This window comes from Cryptomeria japonica, chromosome 3, assembly GCF_030272615.1.
Source record: "Cryptomeria japonica chromosome 3, Sugi_1.0, whole genome shotgun sequence".
Lineage (NCBI taxonomy): Eukaryota > Viridiplantae > Streptophyta > Pinopsida > Cupressales > Cupressaceae > Cryptomeria > Cryptomeria japonica.
This window is the reverse complement of record NC_081407.1, coordinates 900,874,527-900,898,206: the sequence shown is the minus strand read 5'-3', so window position 1 is coordinate 900,898,206 and position 23,680 is coordinate 900,874,527. Positions and strand designations below refer to the sequence as shown.

Here is a 23,680-nt window from a genome sequence, read left to right as displayed (position 1 = left end):
AAGAACTTCCTTCCAAATGAGGGAAAACCAGTCCCCTTAAATAGGTTTCCAAAAATGGATGAATGGCCAAGATCTAATCTAAACAAGTGGCCCAGATTCATCCTTACAAAAAGAGGGACCCACACTCATAAATAGGGGGATAAATATCTACAACTACCCCAAAAGGAGCAATAACTACCAAAGGATAATTACAACTTTTGAAATAATCCAAAAAGGGGAGGTGCACAAAAAACTTTACAATATGTTGACCAAAAGTCAACTGTCACCTTTTTGGGACAAAAGTGCACTTTTTAAGACTTGGAGGGAAAAAGGCATTTTTGAGAAACTACTTTCTCTATCCTGGTTTCACATTCCTTTTGCAGAAACTGGTCTTCGCCATGCAGGTATTCTCGCCATAAATCACGACCTGCTGCTCGTTCCTCGCGGACATATTCCTGAAACTTGATGCATAATTGGAAGAGGGGATTAAAAGGCGGCATGGGAGGGTGGCGAATTTTGTATTGCATGCCTTCGAGATACTGGTCCACGTGCCTTAAATTGTCCTTCCAGCTGGAGCGATTACGCTCGAAGCACAATATGTCTGAATGGAACTGACCAGCAAAACTCAAGTCTTCGATGGAATAAGAAACCTTATCTGCTCCCAATCTTTCCTCCCAATCCGGCCGGATTACACTGTCGGACAGGTCATTTATCCACCCCGAAACCATTGATCGGAGGATGGTCTTGCCTAGTTCTTGCATGTTCCCCAGAATTGCCTCGCATGCGTCATTTTCTTTGTCAATAATTTCCTGGGCGTCGTTCTTCATGGTGACGGTCCAATACCATTCCTTGAGAACACTGATGCTATGGGGATTCAGGATGTCAGGCAGTGTGGGAATTTGTGTATGTGTCCAGAAAAGAGCTCTTAGGAGGGGAAGGGTAGAGGTCGCTACTTCATGCATGTGAAGGGATTCTCTCTTTACTTCCAACAGCCTGACTAGAGTGAGCTCTCGATGGAGAGCCATTTCCTTTACTTCTTTGAGGATCTGTTCTCCCTTTTTCTTGATGTCCTGCACCCATTCCTTAACGGCCTTTGCGGTATCCCGGATTCCTTCAAATTCAGTTGTGGTCCTCTGCGCCAATGCCATTGGGGGAATATGGGATTCAGAGGGGTTGTGTAGTGGCCGTAGGAGCTTATCGATGTATCCCTCGGCTTGTTCAGCACGGGCCCGATACATGTCCTTTTCAGCCGTGATTTCCTCGAGCTGTCTGAGTATGTTCTGCACTGAGTCCTTAAATTCCTCCTTTTCTTGCTCTTTTGTAGCTCGTCCGATGGGGACAGTCGTAATGCTATAATCTGCCAGGGTTATTTGATCTGCTGGCTTGTTTACGGGCGGGGTAGCAATACGAAGAGTGCGGTTCCTTTGCTCATCCTTGGTTATCTTAGAGTATGTTCTTGGTTTCTTCTTCCCTTTTGCTTTTGCTTGATCCATTCGTGAGAAGATGTCCTCTAGATCAATGGGTGCCTTGGTGGCGGCCCTGCGCTGAGCTCTGGCGATCAGCCACTCTTGAGGCACTGTCTGAGTTGAGGATAGGGTTAAGTTAGCACCTTGTGCTCCCATGCTTTCAACCGGCTGATCACAAATTAGCAGCTGTCCCGCCACCGAAGGGGTGGAAGAAGGAGGAAGCTCCTTGTTTGCATCCGAGTTCTCCCCTATCTCACTGAATAATTGTCTGACATCTTCCTGTGATGGTGGCTCCTTGGTTCCCTCGAGCTCATGGATCTCGTCTGTTCTTTGTTCCCCTTCGACAGTTGAGTCGTCCTTGGCTGCATGGAGGAGTAGCAATTCGTGGCGGCTCTGCTGGGTCGGTTCATGTACTTCGATCCCCTGGGTGGATGGGATTTCTCCTTCCTCTATCTGGTCACCCGGCTTAGTCGGATTGGGGCCCTTTTGCTCGGTGTCCGGCATATCTGGAGCAGGAGAGTTATTGGCTTGGAATGCCTCTATGTCGCTCTGGGAAGGTGGAGCAGGTATGCAATCCAAATCTATGGCATCATCGGACAAACTAGGGTCCCTTGAAGATGAAGTGGTCTCTGGCCTTCTTATGGGAATCTTCTCCCTCCTTGTTCTCTTGGACGTCCGAGTCCCTCTGCAAGCCTTAGCTTTCTTCCTTTTCTCTGGTTTTTCAGCTGATGTCCTTTCATCTTCGGAAGACTGAGAGTCGAAACTGCCCATCAGATGGTAAGTAAACTGGACCCCTTCATGGACTAGCCTCTCGATCTGGTGTTGTAACCACTGATCTGTGTATCTTGCCGAGGCCGCCATGACTGCTTCGAAATCCGTGATTGGGTCTTGAGACCAATCAACGTCTGGCAAGAGATGCCTTACTGCTTCGAATTCTCGGACTTGGAGGCAGTTCCCCGAGTCTGTGAGCTGATCCGGGACCCGACGGTACTCAAAGAGTCGCATTTGCTGCACACTCAATCTAGAATATTCCCGTCGCCTGACTTCGTAGTCATCGGAGCAATTTTTCCAGTAATCTCCAATTGACTCCTTTGCTCTGTAGCGCCTACCGTAAGCCCTCTTTGCCAAATTGTCATGATCAAAACATTTTCTTGGAAAATGTTCCTGTAGGCCATAGGAGGCTAGCTCTGCAAGGGACTCTTCTGCTAGGGTGGGAGTTCTCAATTGGACATCATGGTTGCCTATGATCATTGGAAATGCGAATCCAGCTTGCTTGCTCTCTCGTAACAATATGCCGGCAGGGCGTGATTGTCTTGCCACCTCCATGAGGACTACTTTATCGGTTGGGTACCGCGGAAGTCGAAGGGGGGCACCTTCAAAGCCAGCAATTCGGATGTAGGAGAATCTTGGGAACTGAATAAACCAGGCCCCATACCTTTGCACTAAAATGGTAGCTTGCTCCGAGAGCCTTATGTGTAACCCTCCCTGCATTAGCCTGACTAGGCGCATTGTGAAGGCGTCGTTGACACGTTCGTACTGTCCAACCGCGTAAGCCGGGCTGCTCTTTTCCCTTTGAGCTATATCCTGGTAGTGCAGCTGCGGGTAGCAATCATAAACCTTTACCTGACCAGGCCCATTCTCGATCTCACCTTTCATTATTAATCCTAGCAGTGGCTGATTCTTTGCGAACATATAGACCAAATAGGAGGTCATGGTGAAATACTTCTTTGTCTCAAGCTCAATTAACTGAGCGTGGATGTTATCACTTATGATCTGGGCCCAGTCAAACTTAGACTTTCCGACAAAGACCTGTTCTGTAAAATAGAACATCCATTCTTCAAAGTAGTTGGACTTAGGAAGTCCCATGACTCGGCTAAGTAAGGTGACCATATCGCCATGTTCATTATGAAAGTCACTTCTGGGGGTCTTTTTCACAATCCTGGTGCTTGAAGGCCTTTTTTCTTTGAACCATTCTTCGTTAATCAGTGCCCTGCATCGGGCTGGGTTCATATCATACGCCCCCTGTGCCTCGTCCATTGTTGTAGCTATGGGATTATTTGGAAAGGGGATATCAAATGCATCACCGATAGCCTCAGAGGAGAAGTCGGCAATAGTGATATCTTCCAGAAGCACTAATCTGGACTTTGGCTCGTAATGCCGAGCAGCTTCCACTACTAATTCATAGTTCTGGATTGCTGGAGGAAAACCTGCTGCTTGGGCGATGCCACTTTCCAGCATTTGCCTAGGCCTGCCATATGCATTGGGCGAGAAGACCCGATCCCTGAAATCCTGAATATCAATGTGGCCAAGGTCGGTGTCACCAATGTTGTCCCAGATGCTCTGGACCTTTGACTCTCTTAACCCTCCTCTCTGATACTGATACTTCATTCTTTCAACTTTCCGTGGGACGTCTGATTTGGATGCTCGTGAGGTTTCTGCTACAGCGGGTGTTTTTGATGATTCTACCGCTGATTTAGGCATTTATCCTGCACAGCCAGACATGGATTACAAGGTGATACGAGAATGACGATGCGGGTTAGATAATAACAGAAGTGTTTCAACAGACCGAGATTAGTTTAAATATCATTCTGGGCTAACAATCTGATTAACTTCAACAGCATCATATTCCTGAAGATTTATGACTAAGCATTCTTACTCTCGAATTTTTTGGATTAATTTTAACAAAGACAAAACATGAGAATTTTGAAAAGAGATGCAGTTTCCGGCCAAACCTTGGGAATGAGTCCTAAATTTTGGATATTCGAATAACGGAGATGCAGACTCTAAGCATTTCAAATTTTGCGTATTTGCTTATTTGATTCACACATTTTAAATGACCGTACGCGATAAGGCGTACTTACCTGATTGGAGCGAATGATGGGTGATTGCTCGACCTTGTTGCGCGGGGCGAGCGGATGACCCTGCAAAATTTGAATCCCAACGGTTATCCTTCCTGTTTAAATTTTCGCGGTTTGGGAGATGAAAGAGGATTTATCAATTTCACATGGTTCTGTGCCTAGCAACCTGAATTTTAAATGGTTGATGGGAGGATGATGCAGTGTCTTACCTCCTTGTTTTCGGATTTAAGAGTTCCTTTCGAATTTTGAATTGTATCCTTTGAACTTTGACAAATTGGAGGTTTTCGAATCTAACCTTCGCGGGTTTGTTCGTCCTGGCCTCCGCGTTACACACTGTGCCTTCTGCGTTAAAGTTTTGCTTGCTTTTTGGACTTCGTTTTAAACTTTCACCTTGGAATTTCGGACGCTTAGGGTCCGAAAACGTTGTTCGCCTGACCTTGTTGAAGTTCGAACGCAGGGGTCCGAAATGCGTTTTGTTTGCACTGCGTTAAATCTTTGCACTGCGTTAAATCTTAACACTGCGTGTCGTTCGGAGCTTAGGGTCCGAAGTACGCATTTTAATGTCGCTTTTAAAACCTAACACTTTGCCTTTGTCATTCGGACGCGGGGGTCCGAAGTGTGCGTTTCAATATGCTTTAAAACCTTACACTTTGTCCCTTTTCGGAGCTTAGGGTCCGAAGTACGCATTTTAATATGTTTTGAAACCTTACTTTGTCTTTTTTCGGAGCTTAGGGTCCGAAGTGCGTTTTGATATCGCTTTTTAAAAGCTTAACACTTGGTCTTTTTCGGAGCTTAGGGTCCGAAGTGCGTTTTGATATCGCTTTTTAAAAGCTTAACACTTGGTCTTTTTCGGAGCTTAGGGTCCGAAGTGCGTTTTGATATCGCTTTTTAAAAGCTTAACACTTGGGCTTTTGAAATTCGGACGCGGGGGTCCGAAATGGGCTTTGTTGTGGTTGCTTTTAAAGCCTAACTCTCGCCTTCGTTGACATTCGGACGCGGGGGTCCGAAGTAGGCATTCGCCTGCGTTAAAACTTTATTTCGCCTTGGTTGACATTCGGACGCGGGGGTCCGAAATGGGCATTCGCCTGCGTTAAAACTCAACTTTCACTGAAGTTCGGACCTAAGGTCCGAAATGGATGGGTAGTGTTATGTTTTTAAAAATTTTAATTTTGGAAATTTCGGACCTAGGGTCCGAAATGCGATTGCCACCTTATGCTTTCAAAATTTTGAATTTTCACCTTCGGACGCTTAAATCCAAAAGGGGGAGCGCATAACGTTTCCCTTTTACCTCAACTTGACTTTCGCCAAGTTCGGACCTGGGGTCCAAAATGTTTGCATTACGTTAAGCTTTGAAATTTTGGAACAAACTTTCGGTATTTACGCCCGAAAGCCAGATCAGTCAAGAGGACTCATTGGTTCATTACTCCAACGTCGATCAGCTTACGAACTGATCACGAACTCGCTCGAGGAGACACGAGAAACTCTGCTTCGATTCTCGGGATGACGATCAAAAAACTCAAAACTGGAAAGGGGGACCCTGTCGGCGACAGGGGGCGTGTGCAACGCACAACACAACTTTAATCGTTGTTTGTTATAATACAAAATTTTGAGGAAGGAGATAACATACTTCTTATATAGTAAATAATAGACTATTCCACTCATTTGTAGCAAATAACATTTCTAACATATCCTTATGTTGAATCTAGCAATGAAAACTATCGCAATGCCTTTATCAATGCACTTGTTTTCTATATAAAATGCTAATGTATACTGTAATCTACATAATCCACCACTAACAAAAACAATTTACTTTAAAGTCATGTTGCTACAAAACAATTTCTGGTATGTTTTTAAAGATGACTTGTACTCAGTTCAATTTTGCATTTGAACTACAACATGTATTTTCAATTTCTTTTCTTTGAATCTATTTCACAAACTTCTCAGACATTGCAGGTGAGTTTTGATTACTCTTTTCAAGAGCGAGGGTGAATAATCCTTATTATTTTGAATTAATTTTATTTATTTATTTAGAATTAGAGCTATCTGACAATGACCAACGAGATTGAACAAGTTATAATATTATTTAAGCAATAATAGAGAAAGTGATGCTTGTCTATGATGATGCAATACTAATAGGTCACTGCCAAGATTTTTTTGATTATTTTGGCTTTCAAAAAAAGCTTACAGGCTACAGTTACTGTCAGGATTTTGTGATAATGGGGTTGAACTACAATTTGTAGTTTTTTGAATTCTACATTACTTTTATTTCACAAACATTATTGATTTACCAATTGAGTTTCACACTATGCGTAATGATAACAAGGGTATTGAAGAGGCCTTTTCAATGAAAAGAGTGGAAATGACTCTTAATGACTTTTCTGCCAATACAATCTGTAGGTCAATGAATGTGTGTTTTACTCGTGTAGAAGATTGTGTCTATGGGCATTAGCAAATTGGCAAGATATAGCCCAAAAGAAATAGCTGGTTTTAGGGCCTGAATTCCATCAAAGTGTGAGAAATTCACAGGATTCAAACTTAGCTTGATCAATATTGCATCTAGTTCCTCAATTTTTGATAAACTCGATTTCCTACATTCAGAAAAAAAAAATGTAATAACTAAAAACCTAATACTATGTTGTTTCTCCTTTCTCTAGAACAATCATCTACTTTTCTGAATTTATGATACTTTCTAGTGCTACTAATCAAAAGTTCTGCGTAGGAAGAGAACAGTGTTCTCCAAATGTTCTTTGATGAATTATTCTTCATAATGGTTAGATTGAATTTAAGGAAATTGCATGACAGAAAGTTGTCAGAAACCTTTAAGGAACAGCAAACATCTTCCTGTCTTAATTCTATGAGCAGTGTAAGTAGATCTCCAATAACGTGTATTAAGGAGATCCCTTTTATAATAAGGATATATAAATACATCAAAGTTATGAAACAAAACAAAATTGAGATCTATTTTTTTTCAAGCGAGTATGGTTAAATTTTGATCTAGTGGAAAATTTAGATGAATTAAACATTTTCGTAACTAACTCACCACGAATGGATTATTAACACAAGATAATCATGGTTTGTGCAGGAACGACTGATCGATCAATTCCAAGCAATGCCAATGAACAATAAGATATATTGGATAAATGTTGGCTCTTTTAATTGACATAATTAATAGAATTGACACCCTACAACAAGAAGTTAGAGAAAACCATGCAGTGCCAAATAAAAATGTTAATCAAAGGGGAAAATCAAGAAAATATTGTAAGCCAGCAAGGTATCGAAGAACAAACTCCCAAAGAGGAGGAAGCAAGACCTAGTGAAAAGCATGCAAGGATTGAAATTGAATTAGCCAAATATCTTAGTAAGGTTGCACCTCCTAAATTTGATGGCAAGATGATAGGGGGCAGTGCAGAGGCTTTGATCATAAAGATGGAAAAATACTTTGAGCTGAGGAATGAGACTAAAGTAGTTTGGACAGCATATCAATTAAGCAGTGAAGCAGCCACTTGGTGGGACAATGAAAAGACATAAAAACAATTAACACCAAATAATATCTCGTGGGAGCTCTTCTTAAACCTATTCCAAAAAAGTTGGCTACCCTCAACTGTATTTTGATAAGAAAATGATAGAAATGAATCTCCGACAAGGAGAAACAACCATTTTATAGTATTGGGAGAATTTCACCCAATTGTTGAAGTATGTTGTGCAATACCAATTGGACGAGTGCTTCAAAATTAGAAAATTCATTATGGGGTAGAAACCTCAAACTAGAGTTAATGTGGACATTCATAGTCCTTCGACTATGGATGAAGTGTTTGAATAAACGATTAAGGAAGAACAAAAACTGCTAATCGTAGCTAACTACATGAAGAAAATCAACATAAGGTTAAGACTCCTGACCAATCTTCCTCAACCTCTTCAAAAAGGAAACAAGTCTAATGATAAATCATTGAAAGGAAACACATTCTTCAAGGAAGGCCAATAAGGTAATCAATCTCCCTCAGAGTGGAATCCAATTACTTTGTCATTATGCTACATAAAACTAAAATATGCAAAGTTGAACTCTAAAAACACATGATAGCAAGATCACTAGCTCTAATACCACTGTAAAGCCCTAGATCAAAATAATAATGCAAATCTGATTCTTAACCTTCCACCAACACTTGATATTTGAATAACAACACTATTTGATTTAGCATACAATCAGATCTTAGATAACTCGAATTTAAAACTACTGTTTATGCATCAGCAATTCCATTACATTTCAAAAAGAAAACGATAGAAATAACTCTCTGTCTACTTATTAAAAATAACAGCAAATAACAAATGTAAACCTTGATCTCTTTCTTATTATATTTAAATGGTTTTGCACTACCAATAACTACAATTACAAATTCATACCTGTTACATCCCACTTGTGCCCTGGTTGATTTTGTGCAGTATTTACGCCCTGATACATGCTAACCCTAGTGCATTTTTGATATACTTGTATGATGTATAATGTGCCTAGTTTTATGCTTTAAATGATGAATTTGTTCAGATAATTATGCATATGTGAATGATGATAATTATGCTTTCTATGATGATTTGATGTACTTTGATTGATTAAATTGATGAAATTGCAGTTAACAATATGATATCATGTTTCACTTCTATCATGAATTATTAATTGTCAGAACTAGACAAGATTGGATCTAACCGATTTCCGTGAGCCAAGTGTGTGCAAGAGAGTGTCGTCCTCCACGAAAGGAGGGAAAGTATCATCTGGTCAGGAGGTGAAAGGGAGGAAAGGACTCAATGCCGTTTGAAAACCCTAACCTAAGCCAGGTAAACCTATGTTGATCTTGTCAGACCTTGTTAGCCAGTGCGCTAGGTAACCTGGTAGGTCAATGTAGAGAATTTAGGGTTTATAACCCTAGGGTTTGTCGCTTCTCGAGATAATTATTAATTATTAATTATTAATTATTAATTATTAATATTAATTAATTATTTCATTAATTATTAATCAAGTTGGCTAAGACTAATGTTACTTTTATTATATAAATATATATATTTATGTATATGTATATATATGTTGCATATATAGCCTATACGAGTACCTGGGTACGGGAGTACATATACATGGTCGTATACATACTACCGCAATCAAGTATTCGTAGGGAGTATAGGTCGCATATATATATATAAATAAATATGTATATTTAATTAATTTATAATTTGTATGGTAATGTTTATTTTTAATTAAATAAATTATCTTTTGCCAACTTTAAATTGGCATCTCTATAACCAAGTGAGGGTTATGTAAAAGGGAGATATGAAGTTTGTCCCTCCTTAAGTTGATAAGTATTGATTTAAATATATTATGGCAAAATTGTGAAGGATATAATTTTAAATTAAACTGTTATTCATCGCTCTATCTTGCCTTTTGGAATTATCGGGTATAAGGAGATATGTTAGAATAGAGTAAGCAAGTAAAAAGAAAAAATGAGTTTTACGATTTTTCATGACTTCTAATACATATTGATATCATTTGATAAGAAAAGGAAAAGCAGCAAATATATTTCATTATGTTTTCATTCTTAGAGGAAAGAGGAAAAAGATATTTTCACGGGAAGCTCTGCTGGAAGCGAGAAATGCAGAAGGCGTGAAAATGGAGCACGAGATTAACGTGACGCCTTGGGCGGTCTGGGAATTCCGCCTGGTATTAGGGCGTAGCAATGTTTTGGGCGAAATACTTAAGCAATAAGGAAAGGAAGAGCATTCATTCTATCTTTCTCTCGTTTTTATTCAACCTTGACGGCAGAGAAAGGGTTTGGCTCGACATTTCTTGTCTCCTGGCTGCAATTTTCTTTATATTGCTGGAGAATCTCCATCACTGGTCTGCGTTTAAGGAAATAAGGGTTTCAGCAGAAACGATTTGGAGAAAGATTTCTTCTAAGAAATCAGGTCATGATACCATTTCCTAAACCCTGCAAATTTGTTCTTATTTCTCCCATTCATCTCAAATTTTGAAATTGTAAAAGGAAAATGCAGTAAAATCTCTGTTATATATATATAAATGCTTGTAGTTAAGTGTATTACTTGGATTTCATGTGGGGATTTAAACCCTTCTGCATTATTATTATGAATACATATGTTGTTGTTTTCTGCTAGAGCAAATAATAACCAGCAGGATGAAATACCATCAACTTTGTGTAGGGTTTTGGGTAGTTGTAAATGAAATTTGGAAGAAGGTATATGTATGTAAATATGCCTGCAGGTCTGGAAATTCTATTTAATTACTTTCAAACTTGTTTAAAAAGAGAGGAAGAACTTAAGAATTTATATCTCTGTTGATGAGGGTTAATCTTGTGTAAAAAAATATATACATATCTATATTCTGCAGTATTTTACATTTAAAACAAATTATTCACTGTTGAAATATTAAGGATGGTATGAGAATGTCATTACTTCTTACCTGAATAACTATGAAGTGTATACTTATATGTAAGTTTATATAATTATATGTGGAAGTATAACCTTGTGAGGGCAATTTATTTGAAAAGGCAAGACGTCTTTATTATGATAATGCTGTTGTCATCTTTACAAACAAAGACGCTAATTCTTTAGCAGCCTCATTAGTATAACTGGAACTAAACAGCAAACTGCAGGCCTTTGAGGTAGATTCACATGCATACTGCAGTTAAACTACAGACTGGAATAAATCTTATCCTCAGAATCTCTGTCCTTCATGAAATTTAAGTTATTGTGATACAAAGGTTAAGGCTATTGTTAAATTTGTCCTAAATAAATTAAGTCGTAAACCTTAGACACCGTGATTACTCACTGTACATGTGAAGGTGCGGGTACAGGTGCACATAAGTACACGTACTTGGGCATATACCGGCAAGTATGTACCAGTGAGATTATAACTGGTAATATTTGACGTATATACAAAGGTAATTGTACTCACGTGTCCGTGTATGCGTATCTTAGCATGCACTGGTAGACATATTCCAGCATAGCGATGCAAACTTGTACCAAGCCAGGGAAGGGTGTTCATTTCTGAGACAACTTAATGTAGATTTTGACCTCTTATCCGAGATTTCAGAACTTTCTTAAGACTAAGATGACAAGACAGCTCTTAGATAAATGTATCTTTTTGAGATTACCCTCTCTAGAGTTAGGAATTAACCTATACCCTAGCCTAGGAAGGCAGTGGATAGAAGAGCACCATTGTACAGGATGCAATTAGCATCATTACTGGGAGGTCACTCTCAAAAGGCCCAAACAGCAGAGACATGTTCGGCAAGTTATATTCCATAATTAGAAATTGTACGTACAATTGGCGGCTCTTATGCCCCCTAACTTCCCAAGTCGAGAATTCAGTTGATACATTATAAAACATTGCAATTTGAATGAGAAAGAAATAAATGATAACACTTAAGAGTTCTACAACTGTATCTATTGAATGCTAACACAAAATTTGGACCTTAGTTCCCTCTTGAGTTCAGTTGAGCTCCTAGAACTTAGACTTATTGCCGAGAAGGGTGAGATCATTGATAGCGCGTTAATTCGTGCTTTCAATGTAAAACCTTGGCCAAGGTGGTGCTACATAATGTATGCACTCAACTGATCTTTAGTACCAGATACACCTTTAGTCGGAGTGTCATACTAGTAGGGAGTTACCCTTAGTGTATGACCGACTAAGCATGTAGGTCCTAACACCAAGTCTCAGATGGCATTGAGTTCTCTTTTTCCTTTTACCTCCCTGTGAAGGGTCGGGCCAATCCAGAAGGATGTGGCACGGGGGACTAGACAATCCGTGGTTGGGCGGAAAAGCACCCTAATGATACTTTCCCTCCTCACCAATATCATAACAGAGTTTGAAGTTCAGAATTTAGCATTAGTTGAAAAGTACTCTCTAAACCCTATTTCTCTTTAATTTCATGCAAGTTATTTATTTCTTAAATCTTCGTGTATGCTTAATTTTTAGTTGAATGTACTTAATCTTTCAGTTATCATTTTTCATGTTCCTGTTTTGAATATAAAAAAAAAAATCCTTCTTGCTATGTTTATGTTAACGGCTATATTTGCAACGATTAGATTATTTGAATTGTTAACGGCTATATTTGCAACGATTAGATTATATGAATTGATATCTCTTTTAAAAAAATTTACCATGTTACAATACCAACAGCAATAGCTAATCAAACTAGCACAATGTGGCTAGAGCCCGGATGGAATGAAGTTCAGAATGTGAACTCTACATGAATTGCCCTTTGAAATCACTAGGGTTTTTGTCCTAGGATTCCCATGCTCAAACACAAGGTACTCAAAATGGATTTTGAAAAAAAATTGGATAAGTATTAAGTATAGATGAAAATAGAGGATGAAAACAATCGCTCTTTTATATCCTCCACAAATAGAGCAAATCAGCCACCAAGCACACCCACGACTTCAAATTTGAACAATGATCATGGGTGGGAAAGATTTTGTTTTGAAAGTGATGGCACCAAAAACAAACTACTATAAACAATATGATACATGCTAGGAAGTTAGGAGGAGAATGAAAACATAGAAAGAACTATCAAGGATCAAGGATTGGCTCTAACACAAGACTTGAACTATAAGACGAGGTGGCGGAGACATGCATGACAAGATGGATAAGTCCAATAGATACAACAACAAGACAAACAACAAACAAAAGGCATGATGGGATGGAAAAGTCTAAACCTCTATCAGGTAGAAGGGAAAAGCTGAGTTGGAAGAAAGGGCATACTCAAAAAGGGAAGACATACAACAAACGAAAACAAGGAAGACACAAGTGCAAGCCTAATATGTATAGACTTGGACTTACTAGAAACATAACATAACAGGACCTAACTATTGACCACATGACCATGTTATTTCAATCCTAAATAGCTTAAAAAAAACTACAAACATACCCATCTATGCTACTTCTACACTAACAAACCACTCCATCGAGATGGGGACATTACAAGTACTTCCTTGTCAAAATTGCTTACCATCAAGCAAGACAAAATTGGGTGATCTAAAATGTTAACTGACTCCCACACTCTGTGCCTCCCTGCACAGCTGAACCTCTCCCTTGTCATCTGAATCCACCTATATCCAATGTACTTGCCCCTTTCCTAAGCACCTATATGTCTGTAATGTCCCCACTTTGAAATAGAATTTAATAATAAATAATAATAATAAAATGTAAATATTAATATTTAAATTAAAATATAAAAGAATATAATTAAATATAATTAATTAAAATTTAATTAAGTTAATGAATGGTCAAAAGACATGGAAGGAAAAGTTGCGACTCCCTCAACAATGAGATATAAAAGTGAGAAGAGAACCTCATTTGAGAGGGGGATAATTTGGAAATCATAAGTGCACATCTGATTTAAATAAGAAGTGCAGATCTGATCATGAAAGGTTATGTCCCTTTCAAAGGGCAGAAATAATGAAGAGTTGCACTCTTTCAAAAGGTGCTAATGGTGAAAGGGTGTGTCTCTTGCCAAAGGGCATGCATGATGAAGAGGTGTGACCTCTCCCTCACATTGAGAAATATAAAGGGAAGGAATCAAAGCATCCAGCAACATCACCATGGATTGGATCAGATCAGAACTGTTATTAAGTTACAGGCAGTAGCATCTTTGTTCTTGGTGGTATGCATGAGGATGTGCTGAATATGTATGATTAATATATGAAGCCTGATAATGTTGTTATGCCGAATTTAGTAGTAATATTAATATAGACTACAATATGTATGACAGTCATACTTAATTTCATATATATTTATAATACATGAGAAGTTAGTATACTTATAGTCTGAATCATGTTATTACCATCAGTATTTAAGAAGATGGGATTGAGTTGTTTCCTAGAGGGGCAGTCTAAATCCAACGAATAGGATGATTCCCAAGATAGGGTAGGGATCAGCGTCCAGTAAACCTTGAGGGCATAGTCCCAAGATAGGGTAAGGGCTTGGATATGTAAACTTTGAGGGAGCCTATTGAGTTTGGTATCTAAGCGCTTGGCAACATAGTCATCTCCTCCTTCCTTAAAGCTGGAGTAGTAACAAGGATTGAACTTTGCATTAAGAATTATGGATGATACAATTAATTATCTAATAATAGAATTAATTCCCTAGTATGGTGGATTGACAATTTATTCATGAATAATTGATAAATTATTTAAAACTATGGATTATCACAGATTTGATTTATGGTAAGGAAAGAGCTAAAAAAAGAGTTGTTCCTAATCAATTTAGTTTAAGTCATAAGTATATTGAAATAAATTAATTATTGTTATAACAAGCCTAAACTTAGTAGGGGACATTACAATGTCAGGTCTCAAGGCTCCTTGTAGCTAAGGCATAATGATTTCTTCTGCATATCATTGTGGGTCATGTCACCTAATTGCTAACTCCAAAAGGTGTTTCATATACCCTATTGATATGTAAGTTGAGAAGGTGCAAGCCTCAATCTTTGTGGAAAAGGATTGTATAGAGTCCTTTGTTGCAACTATGGTGCTCCTATACTCACACCTCTAGTGGTAGACCCTTGGTAGGATCTACACAAGGAAAGTGAAATGCCTCTCTAACACATCAACGACCATCACAACTACCCTCTAGAAATCAGCTACATATGCATCTACTAAGCCACGGTGTTGCAATTGTGCCAACTCCTAAAGTACTCCTCTAGATCTTGTTTCTAAAATTTGTTAGTTGGACTCATATAAAACTCTTCAAAGGTAGTGATAAAGTTATGCCCTTGACAGATTAGCCCATGATACCTGTAATGCCTCTCCTATTTGCCCTTTTGCATTGCATATTTATTGATGAGGACTTGGCATTGTGCCAGTGGGTGTACCATTTGCAATTTGGATGTGGATCATTTTTGAGGTGCCATAATCTTGTTCTAGATACTTCATTGTTGTAGTAAGTGACTTTGAGTGCTTATCTTATGCTCTATTTTGATATATATTATGTGTCCGTTTTGGACCAATGATGTGTTGGATTGCATCATGGTGACGATGATCGTGTTGTTGCATTGAGATGCATGCTTACCTTCTTGTGCCTAGCTGCGAGAACCATTATGTTGTTGTTTATTGCATACCCGATTTGGGTATTAGACCTATTGGAGTTGTTGCTATGGTGTAACATGAACCAATCGTGAATCTAATGATTGAGATAGATTAACTATATGATTTCGAATTACTGCATTCTAAATTATATTGATGCTTAAATTGAAGAAAAAATGATATTAACATGATTGGTTGATTACAAAGTAATAAACCATATTTTATGTTATTTTATTTCATTTAGAGATTAAATGCTTATAGTTGTGATTGATGATATTCATGTTAGATGCAATAGTTGAGTGTATTTAGTTCGATATGGTTATATGGTGATGTACTAACTATTTATATGATGACATATGGATTATATTCATGATGATACGTTGATCATACTCATGATGATGTGGTTAGATGATGATGTGCTGATTATGTTATGTTAAATTGTTAATTGATAAGATATTATTCTACTAACCAGGTTATCATGTAACCCCGATTGGGAAATGATTATATATATGTATTTTGTAATATTATGCATGTACAAGTATATTGTTATGTCATTGATGCAGGTACAAGGCATCAACTCCACCTAGCTTCACAGGTTTGAGTGTGCCCATTTCCCCAATGGTGGTTAACAAGAGATAGCACATTGGCCAAAATACTCACAAGCCAAAACCCATCATCCCTTAATAAGGATGATTTCCTTGCATTTTATTATTTGAGCCCCGACTATCATAGTTGGTAGCTATTGGAAAACCCAATCGTCATGTTTAGTCGGCTCGTAACAGCTATTTATGCATAGTCAGTCAATTGTGAATTATTGTCATTAAATGTGTATATTAATGATATTTTAAATATTAAATATTATTGAAGTCGTTTAATATTTTAATGTTAAATATGTCTTATGAGTATTTGAATTGATGAGAATTGCATGATTGGAGCATAGGGATTATTTGGGGATTCATTTTGGATTTAAGTTTTAACTTGATTTTATATTATTTTATTTCTCACATCAAAAGTCAGTTATATTATGATATTGGAGCTTTTTCTTCAACACTTAATCTTTATTTTCACATTTTTGGAGCTTTCAAACCCTACACATGGACTTTGGATTGATGATTGTGGGAGATTTATTTGGAGGAATTTTGTGGGTAGAGGCTCATTTAAATCGTGTTGATGAATGCTTTTGGCTGTCCATAAGAATCACCCTCTTTCATGGTATGTGTGCCGAATTTTCATTTGAAGTTTTGAGCCATTCTTGAGGTAGGAACTCAATTTTCTCCCTTGTTTTGCAGTTTAATGGTTTTAAACTTGTTGCAAATGATTTATTAGATGATTTTAAACATCTCTTCTATTTAAACTATTTCATTTCAATGATTCCCCAAAATGTTTGATTCAAATGTTGGAAAACATGATTTTGTGAAATGAAATGCTACCCAAATTTGTTTGGATGAATGAAAATGGAATTTTAATATGGATTCAGTATGTTGTTCATATTAGCTTTAATGTATATTTGCTAGAAATTGGATTCTTTCATTTTGAAAATTTGAGCTTTCTGAGGTCCATTAATGGTGGATGGCCACCGGACTGGTTTTAGTCTAATTTTGTGATTGTTGATAAACGTGGATTTTGATGATTGTAAATTGATATTCTTTTGTGGAATGATATAACTATAAATGAGATTTTCAATTTGGGATCATATCGGATCCATCTTCACGATGTTTTGGCCATGTGGGAAATTGTGAATTTATGTGAAAAATTGAGGATTCATTCAGCATATGTGCCATGAAATTGAGATGTAATAGTTATGATAATCATTGTGGATTCAAGTTTGATTGTTTCCTCATTTGTTGTGAATGAAATGAGCCTTACGACTAGGTACAGTGGATCTAGGGTGTGCCTCCCATTCTCGTCCTCGGCCCGCAAGTGGTACGCTTGGCAATCACAATTGGGGAGTCTTGTATCAAGTTATAACTTAATACAACATTGGGGTAAAACATTAATTAAGATAATTGGAGCCCTAAGCATGCCTTGAGCGCTAGTACAAGGCTAAGAATGACTTGGGAAGGCATGCCCGCACATGGAGCGTTGGGACTTGTCCAAAGAGACATGCCTGCTCATGTAGCACTGGGACTTGCATGATCATCGTTCTCAATCATATGAGAGAATGCTCAGTCCCATATGGTGCATCCTCACGAGCACACATGATGACACTCCCTACACTTAGCACTCTAATATCTAGGCCCTAGTAGTTTGAGTAGCACCCAATGGATTTAGTTGTTGATCATTTTGGTTCTTGCATTGTGACATATGCCAGATGGCAAATTTGGTGTTTCTCTTGATGGTGCCTCCTTGTCCTTGTTGCCAATTGAGGATGCTTCCTCTCTCTTTTGATGTAGTTTATTGTTTGCTCAGCCACCTTTCTTATTTGATTGTTGCCTCCGAATGAAGAGTTTGAAGAGTTTGATGACATGATGTTGCACACCCTTTAATGACTTCATTGCATCACAAAATTCCTACCAGAAATATTCCAGCAACAATATATATATAGTTGGTTTATGCATTCACAAAATTGAAACACATTAAACTGACACATCTTACTGGGTGCCCCAAGAATGCAAGTCTGAATGTCTTTGAAGTTCCTGAACTTCAGCAGCCTACAAAACTGAACACTTGACAATCCTGGATATTCTGCATGATCTTGCTGGAATTCTCTAACACGAATTGCCCTAAGGGCTTCCATCCCCAAGGATTAGACTGACCCACCAGTAGATTTCTACCTCCAAGCTTTCAAAAATGCTGAAAGCAACATCACGTTACTATGAAAGATATTGAGCTTGTCTGCAATTGTCAAAAGTGTCTTCTCATTTGCCTTATGCCTTTTGTATAATCCCAACTCCCAGTGGTCCTAAATCATAGGTGGTCATTCCCCACAATAGTAGATGATCAATCCTCAATTGATGGCAATTGACTGCCAAGCCCCTCCCTAAATCAGCTACAGTTCACTAATCAGTCTAACCCTCAATTGCAAGTTAACTAAACAATCAACTACCAAAGCCACTCCTCAATCAATGCAGCAATAGTTAATGACAACCTTATTCCAGTCCACTGTGTACCTAACCATCTAACCACAAGCCCGTCTTATTTCAATCCTAATTATCTAACTGAAACTAAAAACACGCCCATGTATGGTACTACTATGCTAACAGACCACTATATCAAGATGGGGTCATTACATAGTAGTTCAGCTTTTATCTTGACCAACCAGATTTTAACTCCCTTTTAAAGATGTCATGAATCAGCTTTTCTTGCAATAAGAAAACAATGCACCTAGAGATGAATCATCATGCCACAAATGCCTAGGAAAAATTTGTGTTGGTTTTGAGCCTCCATCATTAAGTTTGATATTCTCATCCCAAAGCATGGCATTATTCCCTCAAATCCTGCAATTATTCAGAGTGCATGGAATCTCACAAATATACGACCCTGCCTATAAGGAAACAGATACCACCCCCCACAAAGTCCGTTGTTTATCAAAAACAGATAGATTATGAATCTATCAATACCAAAATGTATCATAAATAAGACATGTTTGATTACTGTAATTTTATGATTAACATATTTTATTATTTTTTTAGTACAATGAGAAAATTTTCTCTGCAAATATTTTTCTTGAAAATTCAATCCAAATAACCTGCCTATTTGAATTTTGAAAGGAAGCATTGTGCAGAATAACAATTCCAAATGCTAAATCTAACAGAAGAGCGAATACAAAAATTTCTTACAAACCCTTTCACTATTACAGATTAAATAAACACATACTGAATTCAGATTTAAACAAGTAAGAAAACATAACACCGGATTTAAATGGGAAAACCCCTTCGAGAAAAAACCCACTCCAAAAGCCAAAGCTCAATTTGTTTTATCAGCAAAAAAAGTTACAATACAATCCACAAAGCCATGCTCATCAGGAGTAATTACAACAAAAGAGAACTCTAGAGAAATTTTGGCATATGACAGCTTCTAAGAAAATATTCAACTTCATCATACAAAATACACTACGAAGCCACATATTTATAGAGCTCAACACATGATTGCAAAGCACCCATGGTTTTCAAAACCAACTCATATGCTCAAAAGGTAAGTGCTGTCACAAAGCAACAAGTTGCAATTTCCATGACATGTTGCACATAGCAACTCCCCCAAGCACTAACTCATGACTCACCCATAACGGTCATCTTGCCATATGCACTACACCTACCTCACACCACTTGTCAAAGTGAACTCCACCATAAATAACAGCTGCCAAACAATGACTCTCCGTGACTCTTCCACCAAACTAGTAATCATCATAGTAATCAAAAGAAACTATCATAGTCCCAACATAGCAAACCATGACACTAGTCCCCTAAATCTTAGGACGTTCAAAGTCGGTACAAAAATAATTAAATAATCAACATGTTAGGACTCTAAGGTTGAGACACCTATATCCCAACAAATTTCTGAAGGAAGCAAATTTCTCAAAATTTAAAAATTACACCTGAAAATTTTGACCATTTCGAACTACCTAGCAAAAACAAGTGAAAAAATTCTCCACTGTCGCTTTTCTGCATAAGTGAAACCTTTCAATATTTCTTCTTAAAAGAAAACCTACCAATTTTCTCTTAAACAGTAGCCTGTAGTGTTTCAATTTGAAAAAAATCCTCACATTTTTCTATATGAACAAAAACCTTGCCCATTGTTTGCTTGAAGGAAAACCTGCCACTTTTCTGTGTGAAAGAAACCCAACCACGTATATATTTTTATGCAATAGCACTGCATCACTGATATTGGAGATTCTTTTGGAGAACTCACGTTTGTTTGCTGGGATAAAGCAATATAATCAGGTATGTCTTACGGTTGCCAACACATTCTAGCATATATGATTTGTAAGTATTCAAGCATTTTTATTTTGATATAATTGTTAATTGATTTTGTATTGAATTCTATAGTCTTGAAGTCTTCTTTTGCCGTTACAGCTACCATCGAACTGACGTATTTTTAAGCTTCCAATAGCACTTAGAGCGTGTTGTGACCCAGCATGCTGAGAACACAGCAAATTGATGCTTCTAAAGGATACTGGGGGATATTTCACATGGCCAATGCACCTAAAATGTGGGGAAAATATACCTCTTCTTCATAATTTTCTACTGCATGTTTCTCTTTTTAATTTTTTTTCCCTTGATTTTCAAATTCTAGGGGCTTCTGTTGGTGGTAACTAAGACCCCAATGTGTATACGTTCTACATATATATGCAAATATACCCGTGTACATTTATACTAGTACGCCCCATTTTCAAAATTATACCAGTAACTGCGCCAACACCAATACCATACAAGTGTACTATGGTAACTCTGTGGGTAATATAATTTCCATTTTCCTAGTGAAAAACACAGACATTCCTATTGTCCGCCTGCAAAAGCTATCAAGAGAGTGAAGATGTTGCAAATAAGCTAAAACACCGCCCCATTTTCAAAATTATACCAGTAACTGCGCCAACAATAATACCATACAAGTGTACTGTGGTAACTCTGTGGGTAATATAATTTCCATTTTCCTAGTGAAAAACACAGACATTCCTATTGTCCGCCTGCAAAAGCTAGCAAGAGAGTGAAGATGTTGCAAATAAGCTAAAACACCTCTTCCTAGTCGCAAATCAAGCAGTCAAAATCTGTAGTGAAGCTCAATTGTCTGATGCACGAACACAATGCTTCGATGCTACTCCTTTTCTGTGCTCTTTTCCTTACTCAAAAAAGATCCATTTTCATAGACACGCAACTAGAAAACCCATCCTATTACTCGATTTTGTGATCTAGTCTCCAAATGTTCACCCCCACAAGAGTTTCTTTTAGCAATTTTGCCACTCTGTCGCAAGGGCTCAAATCTTCCCATCTGGACCACGTCTAGAGGAAAAGAGTGATTTCAAAGTAACATGTATCCAGATATTTTGTCATTATACATAATACATATTTTTAAATACCAATTAAAATTTTAAAAACTTTCCAGCAGTCCTTCGGCTTCGTCTGATTTTCCATCCACTCCAGCATTTACACATATTTGACTTATTAAGATGCATTTTTAAGAAATTATAATCATGAAATGAACAATCAAGTTAGAGTAAATTAGTTTCTGACAAGTCTATGCTTCATACTGGTAGACCAAGGCTATTGCGTAAGATCAAAATGTTACAAGATGCGAAACTGTAGGGCTTTATATGTTTTCATGTCTGAAGCGACTCATCCTGCAATTAGATGTAGTGTGTGGTCATCAGGTTTGCCTGCCATCCAGCAACTGGCAAGTACTACCAGCTAAGCTTTAACCTAAGGTAGACTGGTAAGAATGGCCTTGGTCTCACCAGTTCGAAATTAAAAAATACATATCAATAGCTAAGGTGCTGACACTTCAAAACCCACAGATTGAAGTCGGTTTGGTCGTTTAGTCGAATCCCGGGAGTGAAAAAATGAAATGGGCTTCCAAAATGGGGTTCTCGTATGCCAATCTTTTCACATTTGCATTTTGAAACCAGACCTTGAACTGTAAAGAATCCCAATCTCTCTCAATCTTAGAATGTTAAAGTCAATTCAAATTCAAATTAATTAAAACTTAATAACTGACATTTGCATGAAAAAATCAACTACAGTCTAATCACCTTCAAATTCTCAGAAGCCCTCAACGTAAACTTTAAAATTTAACCCACCTCGCGAATCCTTTTTGAAAATTAGAGAAAAACATTCGAGACATGCGAAGAAATAAAAGCAGCAATTAAAAATACCTGACGATTGAGAGTAGTGGGATCATGACGACCCCAAAAGACATCCAACAAGGTCTCGTAGCTACACTGATTTGGATCATATTGAACCCTCACAATTTCAGAGTGGTTAGTGTTGCCACTGCACACAGCTTCATAAGTGGGGTTGTTGACAGTCCCCTGAGAATATCCAACCTCTGTCTTGGTGACTCCATGGATTCTCTGAAAAGTAAGCTCTACTCCCCAGAAACATCCTGCCCCAAACTGTGCAAACTGGTTACCCGGTGCAGACAAATCTGTATCAGGACCATTAGCTGCTTCCATTCTGTAAAATCCCTTGTGTTTGTCAGATTATGCCAGGGCAAAGTGGGCGTAATTGAATTTAACTGAGGTCTCCTGGCTAAGAATTTGATTCCTATATGTAAGGTCTTAGAAGTATCTTCTCCTCGCTATGGGGAAATGATTAATACAAGTAACCAAAACCGAAGGAGCAAGACTGAAGGAATGTCAACGGGAACATTCGCGAATCAAGTTGATTTTGTATTCGCAAATTTTACAGAGTTGAGAAAAAAGCAAAAAAAACAAAAACATATCCCAACGGATAAGGTGCATATTCAATCTATAGAGCTTAAGTGAATTTCAAACAAGTTGATTTTGTAATCGCAAATTTTACAAGAAACAAAAACATCCAAGGACAGTGAATTTCATCGTGAGGTCTTGTGAATTTCATCGAGAGGTCTTATGGGGCTTAAGCTTCTATTTTAAGGACCTAAAATTGCCCTACCAGCTTAAGAACATTGTCTATCACTTGTCAATCATTTGTTTGTTTGATTTCCCATCAAAATCAAATAAATTGTATTAAAAAAATTTAGAGAGAAAATAAAATTTATTTACTTATTTTTATCTCTTTATATGCTTCATGGAATTACTGGCTTCCTTAAATTTAGGAGTTTAAGCTTTTAAGTTAATTTGCACTACAAAATTCATGGGACCGCCAAGTTTAATATATTCCTAAAAAATTTCAGCAACTTCAACTCAATTTTTCAGGAACCCTCACCTAAGTCCTCAATTAAAACAAGGGATGCAATATGTCAAGTTCCTACAATAGTGTGGTTAGTGTAGAGAGTAGATAAAAGTAGAGATGAAGATAGACGAGTAGGAAGAGGGAGATATTTAGATGGAGAAATAAAGAGAGGTTGAAAGATATATAAAAATAGAGAAAGAGAGATAAAGACAGAGAGAGATATAGAAATAGATAGGGAGATCCTATCAATAATGTGGTTAGTGTGGAGTAGGTAAAAGTAGATATGAAAATAGAGGGGGGAAGAAGACGAAAAGATTTAGATAGAAAAATGGAGCGAGATTTAGAGAGAGATAAAAATAGAGAAATTGAGATAAAGAGATAGACAGATAGAGAGGAAGACGTAGAGGGGGAGGGAGAGAAAGAGAGAAAGAGATATAAAGATAGAGAGAGAGAGAGAGAGAGAGAGAGAGAGAGAGAGAGAGAGTTTGTGTTTGTG

The 23,680-nt window shown here is 37.7% G+C and overlaps 1 protein-coding gene across 1 annotated transcript in view; it reads right to left on the bottom strand.

The window, feature by feature from the left end:
- LOC131066374 (peptide methionine sulfoxide reductase A3) overlaps positions 1-22,858 on the bottom strand; it is a 73,244-nt gene extending 50,386 nt beyond the window's left edge. Inside the window, exon 1 of the mRNA XM_058001126.1 lies at positions 22,185-22,858. Coding sequence (XP_057857109.1) covers positions 22,185-22,484 — 300 coding nt within the window. The 5' untranslated portion in view covers positions 22,485-22,858. The remainder of the gene's footprint in view (positions 1-22,184) is intronic.
- Positions 22,859-23,680: the final 822 nt, after the last annotated feature.